General features: G+C 32.6%; 1 protein-coding gene across 1 annotated transcript in view; it reads right to left on the bottom strand.

Annotated features, from left to right (window-relative positions):
- The window catches only part of LOC122802353 (E3 ubiquitin-protein ligase SH3RF3-like), a 2,381,113-nt gene that overhangs the window by 1,150,013 nt on the left and 1,209,387 nt on the right, over positions 1 to 21,713 (bottom strand). Inside the window, exon 5 of the mRNA XM_044071989.1 lies at positions 17,805 to 17,900. Within this exon, the coding sequence (XP_043927924.1) occupies positions 17,805 to 17,900 (96 nt within the window). The remainder of the gene's footprint in view (positions 1 to 17,804; positions 17,901 to 21,713) is intronic.

The raw sequence follows: 21,713 nt of genomic DNA, 5'->3' as shown, positions 1-21,713 counted from the left end.
ATCTGGAAACTTTCCTTCTCCATAAGCTCCCTAAACAATACTCCTATAGAATTAGAAACTAGCATAAAACTCCTTGGTATTACCATTGATGAACAACTAAAATTAGATCTTCATATTATCAATTGTATAAAAAAAAACACACCAAAAGCTAGGACTACTGTACAGGAAAAACAAATTCATAACTACTGAAGCTAGGATTTCTCTTGCCCATGCCTATCTTCTACCATGCTTAACCTATTGTTCCTAAATACTTACAAATCTGAATGCTGCCCTACTTACCAAATTAGAATCAATCTACCACAAAACAACTAGATTTGCAGCTAAACAAATATATAAATCTCACCACTGTCTCTCCCTAAAATACCTGAACTGGCCCAGTCTACCTCACCCATTCCTATAATCTCAACTCCAAATCATACACTCCATCCTATATCAGCCTAATTTCTGGCAAAGTCTATCTTCTCTCATCTCTCACTACTCCCCTACCAGACTTCTCTGAAGCTCAACCCAAGACCTACTAAAAATCCATAAACCCAAATCCAGCACAGGATGTAACTTATATAGCTACCATCCCTTTATTGCTTGGAACAAACACCCACTAGAAATAAGGTCCCTGACTCACCCCAAACAATTTAAGCTAGCAACTAAAGACCACTTAAAAAAAACACTGGTCCTGCCATTGTACTCACCCTCCCTGATTATTACCTACCTTTTATAGTACAGTCAAACTAACTTGCTAAAACTCACCATTAACTACTTCATCCTATGCTTCCTATGCAGCCTTCTAAGCTTCTTCTATACTCTGCTCCCTGAAATTCTTATGTAATCTTTTAAGTTTCTGCTACTCTGCATACACAACCTTATATTTACTCAACTCTCTTTTTAAACCAAAAACTTACAAGTTATTCTACTTGCTTAAGAACCTCCTTTTTGTTTATAGTACTGTTTTATCCATCAACAATATATATGTATGTAGCTTATGTATTTTAACTAACACGACTCCACAGTCACCAGGAACAAAAAACCAAGAGCTGATGTAGAATACGAAAATCCTTTATTCAAGTAGGTCCAAGAGAAAATAAACACAAGCGCTTTCACTCAGGATAATCCTGAGCTTTTTCAAGTGAGTACAAAAGCATTTGTTAAAGCCACACCTTTTTGTGTAACCATGGATAACACATTAATTGAAAACAAATGTTGTCAATCAGTTGTTGGATTCCTTAAAGGGGCTTTGCATTAATTTGAACATAAGATAAAAACTTGTGTTGTTAAAAAATATATATATATTTAACAGCTGGGTTATGCATATATAATTACAAAACATTAAACACGCTGTTTAAAATATGATGGAATCAAAATTAAAATAGTTAAAAAATTGCTATTGGAAACATTGGAAATCCATAAGTTCTGATGAACCTGGGAGATAAAATTCTGTTAGAAGTGTTAGGGAGTATTTTGTTTAATGTTAGTTTGTAATAGGAGTCTTGGTTCTTTTTCATAATTCACATCAAAAAAGGCACCCTAGGACCAAGTGTCAGGTTATCAAACCAAAGAAAAAGAGCGTGGGAGCTAGAGAAAAGGAAACTAGTGAATCTTGGGTCCCTGAGTCGTTTGTTCTGATAAGATGCGCAAGTGCCAGGTGGTAGTAAAACAAGGGCATAGTGTTTGTAAACATGGGACAACAAAACTAATTGGTTAGGATGGAATAACTATAATCGTGCCCTTCTAAGCTTTAATACGGGTTTGATGCTAATAGTCCTGTTCAATCCAGGTGGTGTCCCTGCGTCTGTATTTTAACTACCAAAATGATCTACTGCTATTTTTATTGAAATGTATCTGTATTGCTATTTTTATTCCATTATATATCTTTGGAGCTTTTCTCCCCGGGCCTCCGCTGAAAACTGGCAATAGATCAGCCGGACACTCCCAGTCAACAAATGTAAAATAAATAAATAAATAAATAAATAAATAAATAACAAAGGAAGAAAAAGGGATTAACTGCAGAATTTAAAAGGAAGAAGAAATGATGAAAGAGAGAGAAGGAAATATTATAAAAAGATCATAAGACAATGGGACCGTTTTATAAAAAAATTGGACACAGTGATGAGTAATATAAAAGCAGAAGTATATATATATATATATATATATATACATATATATATATATATATATATATATATATATATATATATATCTGTGTGTGTGTGTGTGTGTGTGTATGTATATATATATATATATATATATATATATATATATATATATATATATATTGAGAAGTTAAAAGAACAACAAAAAAGAAATAAGATGAAATATAAAGAAATTTTACAAAATTATTAAAAACAAATAGAACAAGGATATAAAAACAGAGTATGAAAAGAGTCCACAAAAGGTAAATCTGATTCTTTATAGTCAAAGATTTTTTTTCTAAATGGAAAGAGAAATGAGTTTTCTCCTTATTACGGAAAATAAATAAAAATGATGGAAGGAAGGATGGATGCAATCTTAGGTGGCAAAGGACACATAAAGTACAAACAAAAAGATAACACAGAGGTGACAAAATTTTATTGAGAAAATGTATGAAAAAGAGGGAATGGATGGACAGAAAGAATAGAAAGTGAAAAAAAAAACATGAAAAATGTAATTATAAAACAAAAAATAGAGACAGTCATAAAGAATTTAATGATGGATGAGTGCCAGGATTACAAGATATAAGCTATGAGTTTATAAGGAAATTACTAAATATGAAAGAGAAGTATTTTTTAATAGTAAATGAATGGATGAATGGAGGTATAATGGAAGAAGACATATGCTGCACGATATCTGGAGATAGCCATAAATAAAAGTGGGACAAGGCCCAAAAAATAGGGATAATTTTTAAATATTGCTCTTACAAATTTAGAAACTTGATAGAATAACAAGTTTTGCATTAGTATGAATTTTCAGAATGTTATAAAGTCTGAAACTCAAATGTCTGAAATTATTTTCTAACTTTAAACTTTAATGGTTTGCCACAAATTTGCCAGAAGACCACAATTTTATGAAAAACTGACCAAAATATGAGGCAAAAATCTGGACATTCTGTGAAAATCTGGAAAGCTGAGAAGTATGGAACAGAAGTGTAACACCCCAATAATTCCAATGTCAGCAATGGCAAATTAATCCCAAAGCCTGACAAGGAAATACAGCCTTCTGTACCAAAGACAAGTATGTTACCTTTTGAGCTATCACAACTGCAAATCAATACATGTTAGTTTTCTGCCCTCCTCCATGAAAAACAGTCCTGATACAGACAAAAAACTGTACCAAGCAAATGCAGAAATATGTGTAGCCTAATACTGACGATGATTGCAAATTTACCTGTAGGATAAGACTGGTCATAATATCATGCATGTATAAGCACAAACAGCTTTTAATTTCACATAAAGATGGGTGTAAGAACTTAAACTGTATAAGTGATGACAAATTAGTAACTACTGTCAGCAGAAAAACAATTAACATGTTTTACATACAGGTGAAAATACAGGTTATTTAAATACTGCATTTGTTAAACCCATAATGAAGTGCATTATTCTTTCATGATACTGGATGGTTTTAATATGATCACCAACTTGAATATGAAAGAAACACACTGACAATAAGCAAGTAAGCAAGCCAAAATGGTATTATCACTGTTACTCTCAAATAGAAGATACCAGCATATATCGCTGTCATGTTTCACATCATATACTGAAGATCTCTTTATATTAAATATATATTTAGAAGGACAGAAGATACAACAAATTACTGTTTAATCATTCTATTCCCTTGGGTAATTTTGATTTTCATAACTTTATCCATAAGAAAAGGTGATACGGATTGTAGATTTGCTGTGCACCACAGGCATATTTTACTTCACTGAATGTGCTTGTGAATCAAAAAGAAATAATCTATTGTGAATTTCAGTTTAAAATATGGATATCTCATTGCTACCTTCAAACCACTGTTCCCTGTCTGACAATATGCAATATGTGCAGTCTATTTTGTTGGCATGCAGCTGACCTCTAATTTGGACTCCATACAGAATTACTGCGGTGGTGGTGCAGCGGTAGCTTTGTCGCCTCACAGTAAAACATCCTGTTCGATTCTCAGCTAAAGCATCTTCTATGTGGAGACATGCATGAATGGGCATACCTTCGTTGAAGGTTGTGCATCAGGGCTGGCAACTCAGCATGTAAAAATCTACTGCCAATCATTAGCGGACCGGAGTTCCGCTGTGGTGACCCCTAACCGGGAAAAACCGAAAGACACAACAACAACAAAAGAATGACGAAATCCAAAGATGCCAAGCCAAGTATTTATAAAATTACAACCTAGCAAATTGCAAAAACAACTGTTTTTACACAGAATAGCAGCATCACACTGTATGACTTACAAACTACAATTAGTCAGCTTACATTTAGTTATTTAACATTTGTTTATCAGGAAAGTCCAACTTGGAACAAGACAATTTTCATCAGAGGCCCAGGGAGAAAAGCTCCAGACAAATGTCTTTGAAACATGGGAGGAAACTACAGCACGCAGAGGAAACCCACATGAATGCAGGGGATCATGTAGACTCTACACAGAAGGCACCCCAGCCAAGAATTGAACTGGAGAACCTCTTGCTGTGAGGTGATAATGTTAACTGCTGGACCACTGCGCCATCCAATAATCAGCCACAAATTTAAATTTTATAAGAGAAGCTGACATACATTTTATAACAGAAGTTGACAGTACCGCCATGTTCACTAATTATAAGTATCTCCTTTACCACACATTACCTAAAGAACCCTTCACCTGTATGTAGCAATATATTGGTAATGCAGAATACAACAACATACATCCCAGCAGTCTCAGCCACGAGAATAGGACACCCACTCTAAATAGAAAGCATTCTGATGAACACACACTGACAGGAAAACCACCTTGTTTACTATGCAACGTTGTCTCAATGACACGATATCCCTTAGTAGTATTTTAACTTTAAAAACTAATAAAATCTAACATATTATTTACCCCTTGTTTTTTTATATATTACAAAACATATGTGTTGTTTCATATAGAATTATTATGTTTCTTGGTTATTGTTTATTTATTAACTTGAATAGTCCTAAATATCTATAAAAATGTTATAACTAATATGATTGTCGATAGGATTTTTTAGCATTTTAATATAAAATGATAATTAGAATTTTAAGTGGTGCACAGTTTACTTTAATAATTTTGCATTTTTTTAGTGAATTATCAGTCATAAGATATAATGCAAGTTTCAGTTTCATTGATTTGGAATGCTCTGTTATTCTGAGGAAGTTCATTAATACTGTTATAAATGAAAATGTTTATTTTTTTGTTACTTACGTATTATTGCAACCACATTTAGAAGTCATCCTAATTTGTAATATTGTTACCAAACTACTTTAGCTACAGTGAGAAGGGGTGTGTAATATGCTTACTCACATGTGCATTTATAACCATTTTCTTTTGGTAAAAAAAAAAAAAAAAAAAAACATGATTTGTGCAAATATTTATTTTGCTACTTTGCTGTAATAGTGGACATGAGTAGGTGCAGTTACCCATACATATCAGCCCAATTGTAAGTCTACATTTGGTACAGTGCACTTAAACTGCTGTCATTTAAGTGGTACCTGTGCTTTAAGGTTTCAGCAATATATCACCACTTATTTGTACTTGGGGAGGACTGGAAGAATTCTAAAACTTATGCAACAGCCCTAGCATAAGAAAAATGGATGTATCTCTCACAATCGAAAGTTTAAAAGATGCATTTAACAAACATGCAAAACGTATGGCAATTCAAGTAGTTTAAAGAGAAACTGGAAAAACATATAAATGAAACTACTGAAATTGACAACTTCTGACCACACTGTAAAAAGTACATTAAAAATGGAACTCCGCGCACCACCTTTACCCTGAAAACTATTGCAGTACCATAAGAAAAGACACCCAAGGCCTGGAGTGAGTACATATCCCATGTTGACAATTCTCCTTAAATGTCATACGACACACGCCGTTAAACTGTCCTTCTTTATTTGATTTAATGCTGTCTATTTGCAATTAAATGAAGTACATCTTAAAAATGAGCTACCTATAATATGTATGCAAGCATCATCGGCGATAACATTATGAATTGGGGCGACTTGTAAATGCGGTTGCGATAATACATAAGTATTTTTATTAAAGTATTTGCATCCTGAACAGTTGTGCCTGCTGGCATTTTTTTATGTATTTTTATCTTTAAGCTGATTGGCATTTTGTGTGTGTGTGTGTGTGTGTGTGTGTGTGTGTGTGTGTGTGTGTGTGTGTGTGTGTGTGTGTGTGTGTGTGTGTGTGTGTCTGTGTGTGAATAACTCAGCTCAACAGCCCCCCAAGAGAAATCATTTACCTTGCACCTCATCAACTATGAGCCCACTCTGACATGAAATGCCACTATCATGCCATCCAAACAAAATTTACTTTACTTATTTTATATTTAACTGGATTAATGAACTGGTCAAATAAGTCCATAAACAATTTTCAGTCATAGCACTTAGCCATGAACCAAGAGAGAAGCAGATAAAATATACAATGCAGTAAAATATTAAACTTCACTATAGTTTGTAGCAAATATATACAATAGCAGTTTTATTTTTACATAGAGCACTATTTAATTAGTTAGCTAGGTTGGAAGATAGTTGATTAATGACCCTACATTCAAATTTTTAAGATGAGAAATTCAAATATGAAGCAGTATTTGTAAGTCAGACTATTAGAAAGTAGCACAGCTGTATGTAGTTCATTAGAATAAGTGGACATGTATATGTGTAATTACACAATGTAGTGGACAAAAGTCCAGCCACTAGTATTATAATAATAATACTTACAAAGCACCATGAAAATGCTCAAAACCCATGAATAGTTGAGGTGCATTTGCAGTTCTCCTGAACTGATTCTTCTGATGCTACAAGAGCAATATGGTGGTGCCATAGCTCTATCTCACTTTGAGAGCCACCTAGAATGTTAACTAGGGTGAATGAACTATAAACTGTCACCATTATAAAACAAATGAAAAGGTGAGACTTCAAAAACTGATGACCTGGGGGCGTGGCCAAGATCTCAGAGAGATAACAGCACTTTTTTGATGCTCTGCCAAATAGAAATTTCTCTGACAAGAAATTTTCTTAATATTATTTTAAAAACATCTGAGTTTTCTTTCACCTATATATTTAGATACAGTGGATTATTTTTTTTCTACAAATATTTCAATTTTGGTGAATAGAAAGTGAATTACATCCTGTCAGAAGTACAGCTGCTGAATATAATAGACTCTCTCAGCTATGAGTCATTCAAAAGCCTCTCTCCAGGAAACTTCCATGAAGAAAGAATTACAAACAATAATATCCAGTATTCAAGATCTTTCCATGAAAATTGACAATTTAGAAAAAATCATGGAAAACATGAAGAAAGAAAATAGAAAGCAGATTGAAGAATTCAAGGAGATAATTACAAGACACACAGACCAGATAACAGAAGTTGAAGAATCTCTTAATGAAATAGATGGAAGACAGAATGAAAATGATAACCAGATTGACTTCTTACTAAAGCAAAACACCGTACTTTCAGATAAAGTGGAGGACCTAGAATCAAGGTCATGAAGAAATAATATTAGAATATACAGCATACCTGAAAAAAATGGAAGGAAATAACACAATACAGTTCTTGAATGACTGGTTGCCTAAGATACTAAACCTACCTGAATCTCTCTCTCTTTTGGGATAGAGACAGCTCACAGGTCATTGTCAAATATGTCAGTGTCAAAAAATCCAAATGCTTCAAGATCCATTATTGTAAAATTTTTATCATCTCAAGACAAGGACTTAATCCTGAGAACAGCATAGGCAGGTAATCCTATACAAATTAATGGTCTTAACATAAGATTTGACAATGACTATACCTCTACTATAATAACTAAAAGAAAAGCCTGCATTCCTCTCATTAAAAATCTGAAGAAAGCTGAAATTAAAGCACAAATCATTTTTCCTGCCAGAATTAAAATACATCTATCTGAAGGAATAAAAATATTTAATAATCTTGATGACGCCTCTGAATATGTGAAAAAGAATAAAATTTTGGAAAATACTAAAGATATGGACATCTCATTACCTAGTTTAAAAAGGCACAATCCCTTCAAATCCCAACATTTTCGTGCTATAAATCACCTACTTCTGGGAAAAACATACATGTTAAGGTAAAAATAATTTAATATTTATTAAGAATGCTTATTTTTTTTTTTTATTTATTTGCTGTTTAAAAGCCTTTAATACAAATACGCTAGAATGTTAAACATGGATGTTAAAATTCTAAATCTTCCCTTGACAGAGTATATTATTAGTTGACAACTACATAGAGGCAATGTAGCAATACCATAGAAATATTGGTTAAAACAAGAACCCCCTTAATACTGGATACTGTATGTGTATTAGATTCCGATGATATAGATCGCTTTGATAAGTTAAATGAAAGCTCCCCATCTCAGTGCAATTAAATGAAATAGTGTAGCCCTTTTCTCCTGTTAAATGACATGTTATGCTTGGGTCCTTTTAGATCTAACGGATATAACTTAATGTGACTTGTACTAAATAGTTTAAAAGGCATTGCAAATTGTTCTTTATCATAATAGAGAAGATAATTTTTTTCTAAGAATGCGTCATGACATGTAAAAATACATTCTCATACACTTGAGAGGTTTGTGTCTTTACTAAATGTGGTTTGTGGGTCCATCTGCTGACAGGAAGGGAAAAGGAGAGGTATTTTCTGATGAAAGTTGGTGGAGCGTGTGTTGCAGGGACAGGAGGGTTTGTGTGCTTGATATCAGATACAATGGCCAGTAAAATTGATAGTTACAGAGAATTTTATATCTATGTACAACGGGGCAAAGTTGTTTTTTTTTTGTACTTCATATACATGCTTTTTGAGTAACATATTCTGTTTTTCTTTTCTCTCACAAAATGTACATCACGAGTATCTCGTGAACAGTTATCATAGCTTGCTGCAGATTCCCTAGTGCGAGCTTTTAACTGCCAAAATTCAAGTGTTAAAGGAGAAGGAAAGAAAAAGGAAAAAAAAGAAGACTGTTGCCTCGAGACTTCTTGGAGAGATCTTCTTTGTAATAAAAGAGACTTATGCATGTACTCCCTCAAAGTCTCTTTTGTCATATGAACTTTGGTTACGTATTCACTTTACCAGAAATCTTCACATGAAAAAAAAAAAAAGAAAAAGAAAACGGAACAACTGAATGCTTTATCACATACCAAGAGAAATAAAGAAAAATATATAAAGAACACAGACATATATAAAGGTCCTTTTTACTAAACCAATGTTGATGCCTATGTTGTTCCCTTCATAATAAGTTTCCTGATGACATGTTTTACAAAGTAGTTTACACTTGATCATTAGTTGGCAGCTGTAGCTAACAGATACAGTGAAAACACAGACTAGGTAATCTGATCCTTTTTGGTTAGCAGAGCAGAAAGCGGCATATACAATGGTTATAAAGTCACTAAAATATATTATCTATTGGGGGTTAATGTGTGTTTATTATTTTTAAAGTAGAGAACAAATCTAAGTACAGGATAGGAGAAGAGGAAGTGATTTTGGGACAGCTATGTATTTTCTGTGCTTTCATCTTGATATCTTCGTCCCCAGTCCTACTGATTATATGAGCTGTGGGTTGATGGCAATACTGCTGGAATGGGAAAGCCAAAGTTGCAGACAGACCATTACAATAAATAAAAATTCTGTTATAAAAGGGTGAAATAATATATTAGGGCAGGCAAAATTTCGGATCCAAAGAAAAGGAGACAGTTCTGCTTAGAGAATGATCTTAGTTGTTACTGAAGTGATGCTTTTGCCTCACTAGTCAGTGATAGTAATAGAAGACTGTTAGGGGGGCGGTACAGTGTGGGGATGGTTACTCTTGACTTATAATTACTACTTTCACCAGGACATGAGGACAGTTGTTATTTCCAAAGGTAGCCTTTACTTTTTAACTGCTTTTCTAATTAATAGTTTGCATTATGTTGGATTTATAGTGAATGGTGAAATTGTGATCTACTTAATCCACCTCCAGCTACCTAAGTGCATACTACAATCTGACATTTTCACTAATATTCATAAAATATTGAATGTTTTACTGTCTGTAGACTACATTTTCTAGCAAAAGATGTAGTGCATGTTAACCACTGCCACTCTAACTGAAAAATATTGATAAAATTTCTTAATGTATTTTGTTAAAAAGGACAACTTAAGGGAACACATTATTACTATAACATCTAAAACTGAAGTGTCTTTGAAGGTTAAAAGCTGTGACTTCATTATATGATATTTTTATCAATATCAAGCTACACTGCATAGTTTCTTTAGACTCACATCTTTGGAAAGAAAAGCTAATGTTTTTGGTGATTACACAGATCTATATACCTGCATAGAGATTTGTGCAACTAAACTATTATCTTCTCCTGTAAAAAATTTCATTAGTACCTCTTTATTTTAAATATCTTTAATACCTTAAGAAATTATTTAAGGTTAATCAGATATGTTTTAAAAAAAAAAAAAAAAAAAAAACTGGTGATTTTATATCTTATATAAAAGGAAAATAAGCCTATAAGCTATATATTATTATGCTGATTCTATAGTAAATATTAACACTGTTGTGATTTCACAGTCAAGTTCATACAGGAATGTTTTGTTACATGATACATTTTCTTATTTTTATACATAAACTTCTTTACTGAATTCCTGGATAAGTAGGTTTTGATCTAATGTAGTATACTAGATTAAGATCTGTATTAGTATAGAATAAACATAAATTAATATGATATACTATGTCATGAGACAAGTTTAAAGACACTGTTCTTAAAAAGTTTGAAAATTACATTATTCACGGTAATAGATGTTTTTCCACAATATCTCCTACATAGTAATACCTATTCATCCTGGAGATTTAATAGGTTGTAGTTTGTTGATTCAATAAAATATTAGGTAGAAGCATTAGAGAATGATAGTCTTGAGCACTAAAGATGATAGAGGGTGGTATTGATAACTTCTTCATCAATCCAAGAACTAGATGCTCCATGGTTAGTTTTGTATATAGTTATATTTTCATCTTCTCTGAACATTACTTGTTAATTAAGTCCAGAATAGTATTTATCCATCAAAAGCTTAAAGTAATCAATGTCTGGGTTTAAATGTCTGTCTCTGAATGTAAATGGTATTAATAACCCTACTAAAAGAGGAAGGTTACTCAAATACCTAGCATCTAATAAAGCTGACATTATATTTTTGCAAGAAACGCACATTATTCAGAAAGATCTAGAAAATGGCTTTTAAAGGTTATAGTATTCTAGTTGAATCTCATTTCCAAACAAAGAGAAGAGGAACCATGATTTTGTGGAAAAATACATTACCAATACCTAAAATAATTAACAGTTTCTCCGATAAAAGTGGTATGTTGTGTCTAGTAGTATTGGAATTAAATAAGAAATATTTTACTTTAGCAAATATGTACTGGCTATCTGGTATTGGTGCTAAATCTGCAAACAAATATTTGGAAGTAATAACAGCAAATTCTAAAGGAGATATCATTTTGGCAGGTGATTTTAATTGTATACTATCATCTAAAGATACCACTAATGTCAGCAATATTAAGATACCTGCATCAGCCAAAAAATTGATAGATTTTTGTCTCATTATATACCCTAAAAGACATATACATGATCAAAGAGCAGAGGTCTCTCAATTTTACTCACTTTTCTTATAGATATGGTACACAGATGACTATTGATAAAGTGTTTATATCTGATAGCCTATTATCTAAGACTCAAGATGTAGTGATTACATCATGCCCTCTGTCAGACCACAATGCCATACTATTTAAAATTAAAATTAAACCAAACGATCTTATTCATTGGCAGAGACTACCAGCCTATATTATTAAGAAAAAATGATTCAAAGAATGGTTTATAAAGTAAGTCAACTATTATATTGAACTTAATAATAATAATAACACAAATAAAGTGCTTATTTGGGACTCTTTAAAATCTTATCTATATGGGAAAATAAAAACCTGGTATTTACATAAAAGGAAAGAATGGGACAAAGAATTAATAAATCTGCAATTGAAAATTGACACTTTAAAAAAGAACTTACAACCCAAAGAATTGGGCTCGAATCTGGAATTAAAACAACTAAATCTCGAATAATTAGAAATTCTTAGTCATAAAGTAGCAATTAATTTAGAGAGGTTAAAATTACAATCTTATTCATCTAATCCAAAACATATGCACAGATTAGCAGCCAAAATGAAAAGTTTTCACAAGAGTAAACACATAGTTGAAATATTAGACACATCTAAACACAATTCAAAACCTTCTTCAGATCTAAAAGATATTTTAAAGATTTTTCGTTCATATCATGAAACAATGAATAAAGCAAACTTAAACTTTACTAATAATAGTTCAAAAATAGAATTTCTAAAAAACAATATAAATAATAAACTTTCTAAAGAACAAAATAATAGATTACTTAAATCAATATCATTAATGGAAGCTAAAGAAAGAATACAAAATCTTAAAAATAATAAAGCCCCTGGTCTTGATGGCATAATAGGTGAATTATATAAAATTTTCCCTGATTCCACTTTGAAGATATTAATGAAAGCACTTGAGGAATTTTGAATAAGTGACAAATTTGTCCTTCTTAGAAATATTCGCTAATTTCTCCCATTCTAAAGCAAGATAAGGAAACAAACTAAATAATTCAACAAACTAATAAAAAATAAAACTTTAAATACTTTAAATTGAGGTAAGGTTGTTTCAGGAAATGATGTTTCAGGAAATGATGTCATGTTTTTTAAAGTATTTAAGGGTTGACTTTTTGTTTGTGAATTGTCTGAAGAAGTTTACATATTTTTAGTAAACGAAAGCGCTAACATACAGTTTTTGTTTCCTAGCGTGGTGCTTTTTCCATGTTTTATTTTTTAAAGCAAGATAAGGACTCCAAATTTGTTTCATCATATCGTCCTATTTCCCTATTAAATATAGATTATAAAATATTTAAGTATATTTTAGCAAACAGATTAAATCAAATGATGCCGACTTTAATAAACAATGATCAAACAGGTTTTATACTGAACAGAAAAGGTCAGGATAATACTATTAGACTTTTAACTTTACTAGATTTTGCAAATAAAAAAAAAAGAATTATCACTCATCAGTCTAGATCTAGATAAGGCATTTGATTCTATTAACTGGACATACTTATTTATGGTATTAAAAGAATATAATTTCTTCTCGGAAATCTTAAACTTGTTAAAAAAATTATATGAAGGTTCTATAGCGTATATTAAAATTGGCGCTTTTTTATCTGGCCCACTTCAAATTCTAAAAGGCACTAGACAATGTTGCCCTTTATCCCCACTACTATTTGCATTAGCAATAGAACCATTTGCTAATTTTATAAGAAACAATAACATAAAATGTTTTGATGTTAATGAGAACTATTTTTCTAAAATGTTACTCTTTGCAGATGATATCTTATTAACTATTGGAACTATTGATTCATCTATTGACCACATTATCAGATCATTAAAACTCTTTGAGGAAATCTCAAACCTTAGATTTAACCAAAACAAAACAGAAACTATTCTCATAAATAAAAAATTGAATAACACTTTATCTAATTACAATAACTTTAACTGGACCAATGATAAATTGAAATATCTAGGGGTTCATATTCTGTCTAAATGGAAAGACACTATAAATATAAATATTAAAATTTTATTAAATAAAATCACATAATACATTAATAGATGGAAGAAAATGTTCTTTACTATAGAAAAAAGATTATCTCTGATAAAAATGATTCTATTACCAAAAAATATTTTTTATCTTCAAACACTATTGGCTCCTCCTTCTAGAAAACAACTTAAACACATAAACACTATATTAATTAAATTCCTATGGTATCCTCAAAACACAAGGATTAAATATGATTGGCACTATAAAAACTAGATTGAAGGAGGAATTGCTTTTCCAAATTTTGAGCTTTATGCTGATGACATTATTCTTAATATAACAAGTCTGTGGTTTAGTCCAAAATACCATTCAACTTGGAAAAATTTACACAAAACAATACTATTAAGCAAATTTGACAAGTTTTTCAAAAACATATATTGTTCTGAAAATATTAAGCTATTTATAGTTATTAAAGAATTCTTCTTCAACAATGAGCAGGAAAAATCACATCTTATTCCTATAATTAAATATATCTTGCAAAATTAAAAAAAAGTAATAAATAAGAACCTTTTGAACAACAATTTGTCCATTCTAATGTTTCCAATAATCTTAACCAAGGGATGCTTAGATTCCTTTAACATGATGAAAATAAAAACTATGGAAAAAATGGGTTATTATTCTGGCATCAGTTTTTAGGAACTAATAATATTCATGATACTACCTACCTTTTAGCCAGGTATAATATCTACCAAAATAACTGGTTAAATATTCAAATCTTCAGAGAATTTATTTTAACAGAATTTAAAATATATCATTTTCCTGCTATAACTGACCTCCCCAAAAAATTATCCATCCTCTTTGAATTCACCAATATAGGCTATAATAATGGTATCTCATTATCAAGATTTTACAACATTCTTAGATCAGACCTAATAATATTAGACGACAATTTATGGAAATATATCAACAATTTCAATAACTCCCAAATACATATAAATGATAAAACTTTAATTCTCAGATCTGTTTAGCATACTTCTTCTTCCACATATTGGAAAATTTTTACAAGGAAATTCATTCATAGAAGTTTTATTACACCAAAAAAAGCCTCTAGAATAAGCAAGAAAGACATTAATAGATGTTGGAGATGCGAGGAGCTAATAGATGCCGACTGGGCACATATGTTTTTAGAATGCAGAACAATAACCACATTTTGGATGGAGTTTAAAAATTTTATTAAAGCTTTGTGGTCAGACAGATGCGAGATCTCTGATTCTATGATACTTTTCAATGCACCAATGCCAAGGTATGTTCCACTGAATCAAATGAACCTCCTTTGGACTCTACTTGCTATAGCAAGAAAAACTATTACTAGAAATTGGAAATGTAAAAATAACCTCTCATTTAAGGAATTTATATCTTTTACTAAGATTATTTGTAGTATGGAATTACAAACAGCTATGTTACACTCCTCAAACATGACTCATAAACAAATTGCCTGGATAAAGCTTAAAATACTATTAGACAAAATGTAATGTTATTGAAGATTTGGTAGCTATTTTGGACTCTGTATATAGTTTTTGTTAAAATTTGATATTACGTTGTTTTTTCTTTTTAAAAATTGTATTTATACTATTGAAAACCAATACAAAAAGCTATGAAAAAAAAAAAAAAAACTGATGACCTAAGCACCACAGTGAAGGATAACCTAGCTTTCGACCACTTTGTTGTGATTTTAATTTTAAGGATTATGAGGCTGCCCACATAAAATCTACTGGAAAGCCCAGACGCTTCAAGAAAATAAATGTTCCTATGTACATAACATTAATTCATGTGAACATCAAATATGATGTGGCTTTCTGTAGCTTTCATGACAAGCCTATGGCTTAGCTCAAAAGTACTGTGATTCATAACAAAGACATTTCAAGGTTTAGAAAACATGAGATGCTCCTTTATATTGAAGGATATAGACCACAAAGGCACACTTGTTGTTTCTGATGTGGGCATCATCTTGATTTTGCTCAAAATTCTACGGATATTCCACAAAATGGAGGAGAGAAACCATGTACAAGTAATAGGATGGTGACGATAAACATTCATAATGAGAACAAAGGGACACAGGTGCATTAAGCTCTATATACCGTAGTTATGTAATAAAATAGCAATGGTTGAACAAAGTATTTCAAGTACCAACTTCAGAAATAATCTCAATCCATACACTGGACATAAGCAGTATTTGCAAGTTAAAATGGCAACTAAGTTTTTGTAGGCTAAAAGATACATGACTAGTATCTCCATCTTTGAAACTATGAATCTTTATAAGCATAACTGTGAATAGAATGTCACAATTCACTGTCTCATTTTCATTATACAGTAAATACTAATGGAGGGATGCTAGCATATATGTGGGGTAGAACTAATGGGAAGTATATAATGCTAGTACATATGTTGGGTAGATATAACTGTAGTATACATGTGTGTGATAATGCTAATGGAAGGATATTAAGCTAGTAGAACTAATAGGGAGGATATAATACTAGTATACTGTGTATATATATATATATATATATATATATATATATATATATATATAGAAAAACAAGACCGAATAAGACTAGGAAGAAATAAACATATACTACTGAAAATTTCCTAACTGTTAAAAACAAAAACAAAAAAACAATGAATAGATGCTGAGCCAGAACTGTTATTTGTTGAGTGCTTTATGTTCGCTTTATTGATAACAATCGAACTTCATCAGAGCAAAATGTAATGCTTTTGCAGTACTGTATGAGCTTTAAATAGTGTAACTGGTATAAAAAAATGCTTCACTGTGATTGGTAGATAAAGTACTCTAATGTCGGAGTATTTGGACTAATGAGAGACACTGCTGTAAAACAAAAGGTTTTATCTGCTAACATCCTGCCCCTGGGGGCATGCCATAACTTTTTAATTGTACCACTTTAATGCTCATTTAATGTTGAGTTTCTCGTTGAGCCCTGGTGGGGTATCTGCTTCAAGGAGGAATTGTCATCTTAATTACTTCAGCTCCAGTAGAGTGTTGCAATCTCCAAAAAACTGCTGGACCTGTTCTAACACTAGAAATTTAAAATTTCTTCATGAATTTTATACCAGTTACACTATTTAAAGATCGTACAGTACTGCAAAAACATTACATTTTGCTCTGATGAAGTTCAATTGTTAGCAATAAAGCAAACGAAAGCGCTCAGCAAATAGTTATGGCTCAACATCTATTCATTGCTTTTTTGTTTTTGTTTTTAACAGTTCAGAAGTTTTCAGTAGCACATATACACATGGGTCTACTTTACATGGTCGACTTTTCAATGGCCGAGACCATATGATTGACTTTCGGAAAGCCGACATTGTAAAATAAACACAAAAAAACACAATGAACACTTACCTTGAAACTGTTAGCGGGGGGGCTACGTCTCCCAGCACACCCTGTGCAGGGCTCTGCCCTCACACCCCCCCCTGTGACTTAAATATACCAACTCTGAGATCGCACTACAGTGCGGATGAGGGGCATTTTCCCATTCCTCACTGTACGGAGATAGCAGCTCCCCATGGTTGGCTTTTCAAAAGTCAATCATATGGTCTCGGCCATATGAAAGTCAACTTTCTGAAAAGTCGACCATGTGAAGGGGACTTGTATATATATATATATATATATATATATATATATATATATATTAGAACTAATGGAGGATATAATGATGGGATAGAACTAAATTCTCCCCAAGCCAAAGACCCATTGCTATTCAGATAAAAACTCATCGAAATAGCATTTTTGTACAGATTCAGTCAATCATTATGCAGTCATTATCACCAAACAAAACAAACTATCTTTCCTGCATTCTTTTCCTGAGGAATACAATGTTTACAAATAAAACAATGTTAATTTATTCAGGAAACATTTTTTTTTATATTTTTATTGTTTTCTGCCTTAGTTAATGGCTTGCGAAGTACCCAATGTTAATTGCTTACCTCAACATATAAAATAGGAAAAATGCCGATTTTGTCTCCAAGCATTCCTTCTGCCCAATTGTCATCTACCCTCCTGATCACAGTCAAAATTTCATCCTGTAACACACAAGTTAATAATCATTTAATTCATATTGGCATTACTTTTCTGCTTTGACAACACTGTTACCAAAATTTGCAAGAATTATACAGAATTTGCCCCAGAGAAATAACTTAGACAGTCACTAGCTGCTGTGACTTTTGAATCCTATTAGGAAATGGACATCTAGAAATTAACTGACCAAATGCTATGGCACATCCTTTTTCAAATAAAAAAAGCTGCATCATAGTGTTGCATAATTTTTTCCTGCAGATAAGATCATTTGATATTGCACTCATCCCCCTTCCATATGGGTCCCATCGGTATGACGGCTTTCTAGATGTTTATCCACAGTAGCTACATATTTTTACATTACATTACCCAAGATTCCAGCAATGCAGTAATGGCATTCATACCAAAGTAATTATCCCTTCAAATATTCCTTTATGGCCACATCTCTGCTCTAATGTAAACCCTGAGAGTCAATATTATTCACTCAACAATGTCACACATAACAGTCTACCTATTTTAGACTATGCCTACATACCGCCCAGTAAAAGATACCCATCCACCCCCTCTCTATTTTACCTAATTCAATAACTTCTCAATGTCATCAGAAGTTATAAAGTACAATGAGCATCTCTCCAATCACAAGTGAATGGATTTCATTGTGTTCCTGTTGACAACTAAGTAGCAGCCTATAATGGAGACCGTATTTCAGAGTCATTGACTAAAAGAAACTTAAACAATGTGCTTGCAATAAATTGGCCTAACTACAGTGAATTGCATTAGCATTTTCTATTTTTTGTTGTGCATAAATAAACACATATATTCAGTGAGAAAACATACAACTGTAATGGAATTTATTGTGGTTATCATCTGATTCTGTATCATTGTACACTTCAGGATAAGCACAAACTCCAACAGTCTGTACAAAACCTCTGTGCCATGGTTACCCAATCAGACATCTGTACTGTGAATGAGTTGGCTGTTGAGTACTGTGACTGAAAAAACAAATTGTATTTAGGCAAACTTCTATGTCAGCACAAAAGAAATTTCACTGTAGAAAGGTATTGACTTACTGCTGCTGAATGAACACTGATTAGTCAGTTGAACAAAAACAAATGTATAGTCTGTATATATAAATGTATATAAGTGAGATAGATATGAATCAGCAGGCCATGGTGTGGACTGGCATGATCATCAGATGTAACTGACTGGTGTCATGGTAGATAGTTATCATACTGAACAGATAATCTGTTTCTAAAAGTTATTAGAAACATGTTTAAGCGTATAATTTTTGGACAAACTTGTTTCTATGGCTCCTTCATAGTTAGCACTGATGACCTCTGTTTTTTAATTAATGAATGCTTATTTTGGTGGGTAGTGAGTAAATGAGGTAATGCTTATTTCAGGAAATAAGTACAAAGTTATGTTGTATTACTATTACATAATTGCCATTTTTATATTTAGTGAAACATTTTTGGATTTGAAATGGTTATTCCTGTGATAGTACCAAGTAAAGATCTGTACACTGGAGATCAGATGTTGAACTTTAAGGGGAAGTCAATGCTAATAATTTTCACTGTACAGAAAGTAGTTTAATTTGAAGCAGTCAAAGATTGATAAATCATCATTATTCACCCAGTTTGTGTTTACTGGACAAATGCATGCTTTGTGAGACAAGGGTATTGTTACAAATAGAAGAGCTGTGATTTGTTAATGATACTGTTCTACATAATGTGGGTAATTTAGATATGTATACAGTATTTGAAGGGGGAAAAAGTAATCTGCTTCTCCAGATGACCTAGAATGTAGTTATATTGTCAGAGCACCTTACAGAAAGAAATACGTCAAGGACAGTGTAATAATGTTCTTATCATGGTCTAATGGACTTTGCAGGCCTAGCCTTTACTCTGTGATAGATGACATAGCTATAGAAGTGCACTGTTAATGGATTTAGTGATACTTCAGTAAGACTTAAATGCTTTGTGGGTCAAATCCCATAAAATGCTGAATCATTCAGAAGTGGAGAAACTTGCTACAAATGAAATGGAACAAGGAAAGAAAAATGAAAGACAAAAGTTAATAAAGCTGAGCAAAGCTCTTGCAAATTAACGTGAGAAAATTATGTGCAAATAAAGTTCTTAATAATAAATTATGACACTTGCTTGGTACAATATGAAGAATTTCCGAATTTCTTCACGGCTTATTCAAAAGCATTTCAGTCTGCAAAAGATGTTAAAAACTATGTTCCACTATCGGCTTACAAAGGAGCTAAACTTTTTACCCCTGAATTTGTACTCCCTGCTGCAAGTATTTTAACTAAATTATATTATATTACATAGCACTGACAGAACATTTCCTAGTGCATGTGCCAGGGTCATCCTGCAGGGCATCACCATACAGAAGTCCAGGTACGACGGGACCAAGGGGTAGCTGCACTGGGTACAAGGTGTTAAGTGATGGTCTTGCCTTATTTGTTCATGGTATAAGCTGCTCTACACCTTAAACAGATTCTTCTCTTTTTCTTTACGTCCTCAACTACCAGTCTGGAGAATGTCAAAGGGAGTCAAATAGCTAGTTGTGGCTAACTCATCATATTTATAATGGCAGTGAACGTGGGTCTTCAGTAGGCTAAATGTGCTTGATGATGACCAGGTTTTGAGACAATGTATAATTGAAGCCATTGTCTTCCACTGTCTAAGGATTTTTGATAAGTGTTATTGACCATGACTCTCAGGCATATCTAGCATTGCCATGCAGATGCCTTGGGAGAAAATCATCCTACATAAACTGCTAAAATAGGTTACATGAGTGCCATATTTGGGAGTCACTGGTACTGCCTGTGTGACCTGCAGACATACTGCAGATTATACCTTCTGTAATACAGACCACCTAAAGGTTGATGGGGTGGTAATCTTTATGGTTAAACTGTGTTCTTCCTTCTTCACCAGGGTATGGAATTTATTTCAATGTAGGTGCAGTCTTTGGTCTCCAGTACCTCAGGGGAATGGGTGATTTCATAAAAAGCCCACATGGCGTTGGCTGTTTCCAGTGTGGTACATAGGTACCACATATGCTACCTCACATGCTGTAGCATGGCACTGAGGAACTTGTGACGTATGCTTGAGCCATTTGCCTGGGATACTTCTACTGTGTGCTGCAACTGGTCACAGAAAAGTCTCTATAGCTAAACCACATATAAACCACATATACCTTTTTATGCAGAGTGAAAGGGGCTTCTTACATTTCACAGGCTTGCAAATAAGAGTGACACATCTTGACCAGTACCTGCAAATGAGACTCTATCCACAGAACAACAATCGATAACTTCAGTGTCGTGAAGGGCATGAAATGTTAGGTATGTACAAATGACACAATGCCAACAGTGGTGACAACATGCAACACAGTGACTACCACTGATGAGTAAAGCCAGTTGCATATACAGGTTTGCTAATACTGTGGCTACCTCATACATAGTTCAGTTTTTCATCTCTTGTAACTCCAAGATTTTACTGCGATCAATAACATTCTTTCTCTCTCTCTCTCTCTGTATATATATATATATATATATATATATATATATATATATATATATATATATATATGTGTGTGTATATGTGTGCGTGTGTATGTGTGTGTGTGTGTGTGTGTGTGTTTTTGATTTGCTCATCCATATTATTTATCCTCATATGCATCCATAGAGACCCTCACTTTAGTACTTTTACCATGTAATTACTCCAGCCTTAGCTTCCTATGCTGGCAGCAGGATTTCTTGTCCATCCCTTTTCATCTTTAATGTATTTCTGGTTAGCCCACACTGTAAACAT

Source organism: Protopterus annectens, chromosome 5.part0 (assembly GCF_019279795.1).
Source record: "Protopterus annectens isolate FY-2018-M chromosome 5.part0, PAN1.0, whole genome shotgun sequence".
In the NCBI taxonomy this organism is placed as follows: Eukaryota; Metazoa; Chordata; order Ceratodontiformes; family Protopteridae; genus Protopterus; species Protopterus annectens.
Note: the sequence above shows the minus strand (reverse complement) of the source record. Positions and strands in the feature narration are given on the sequence as shown.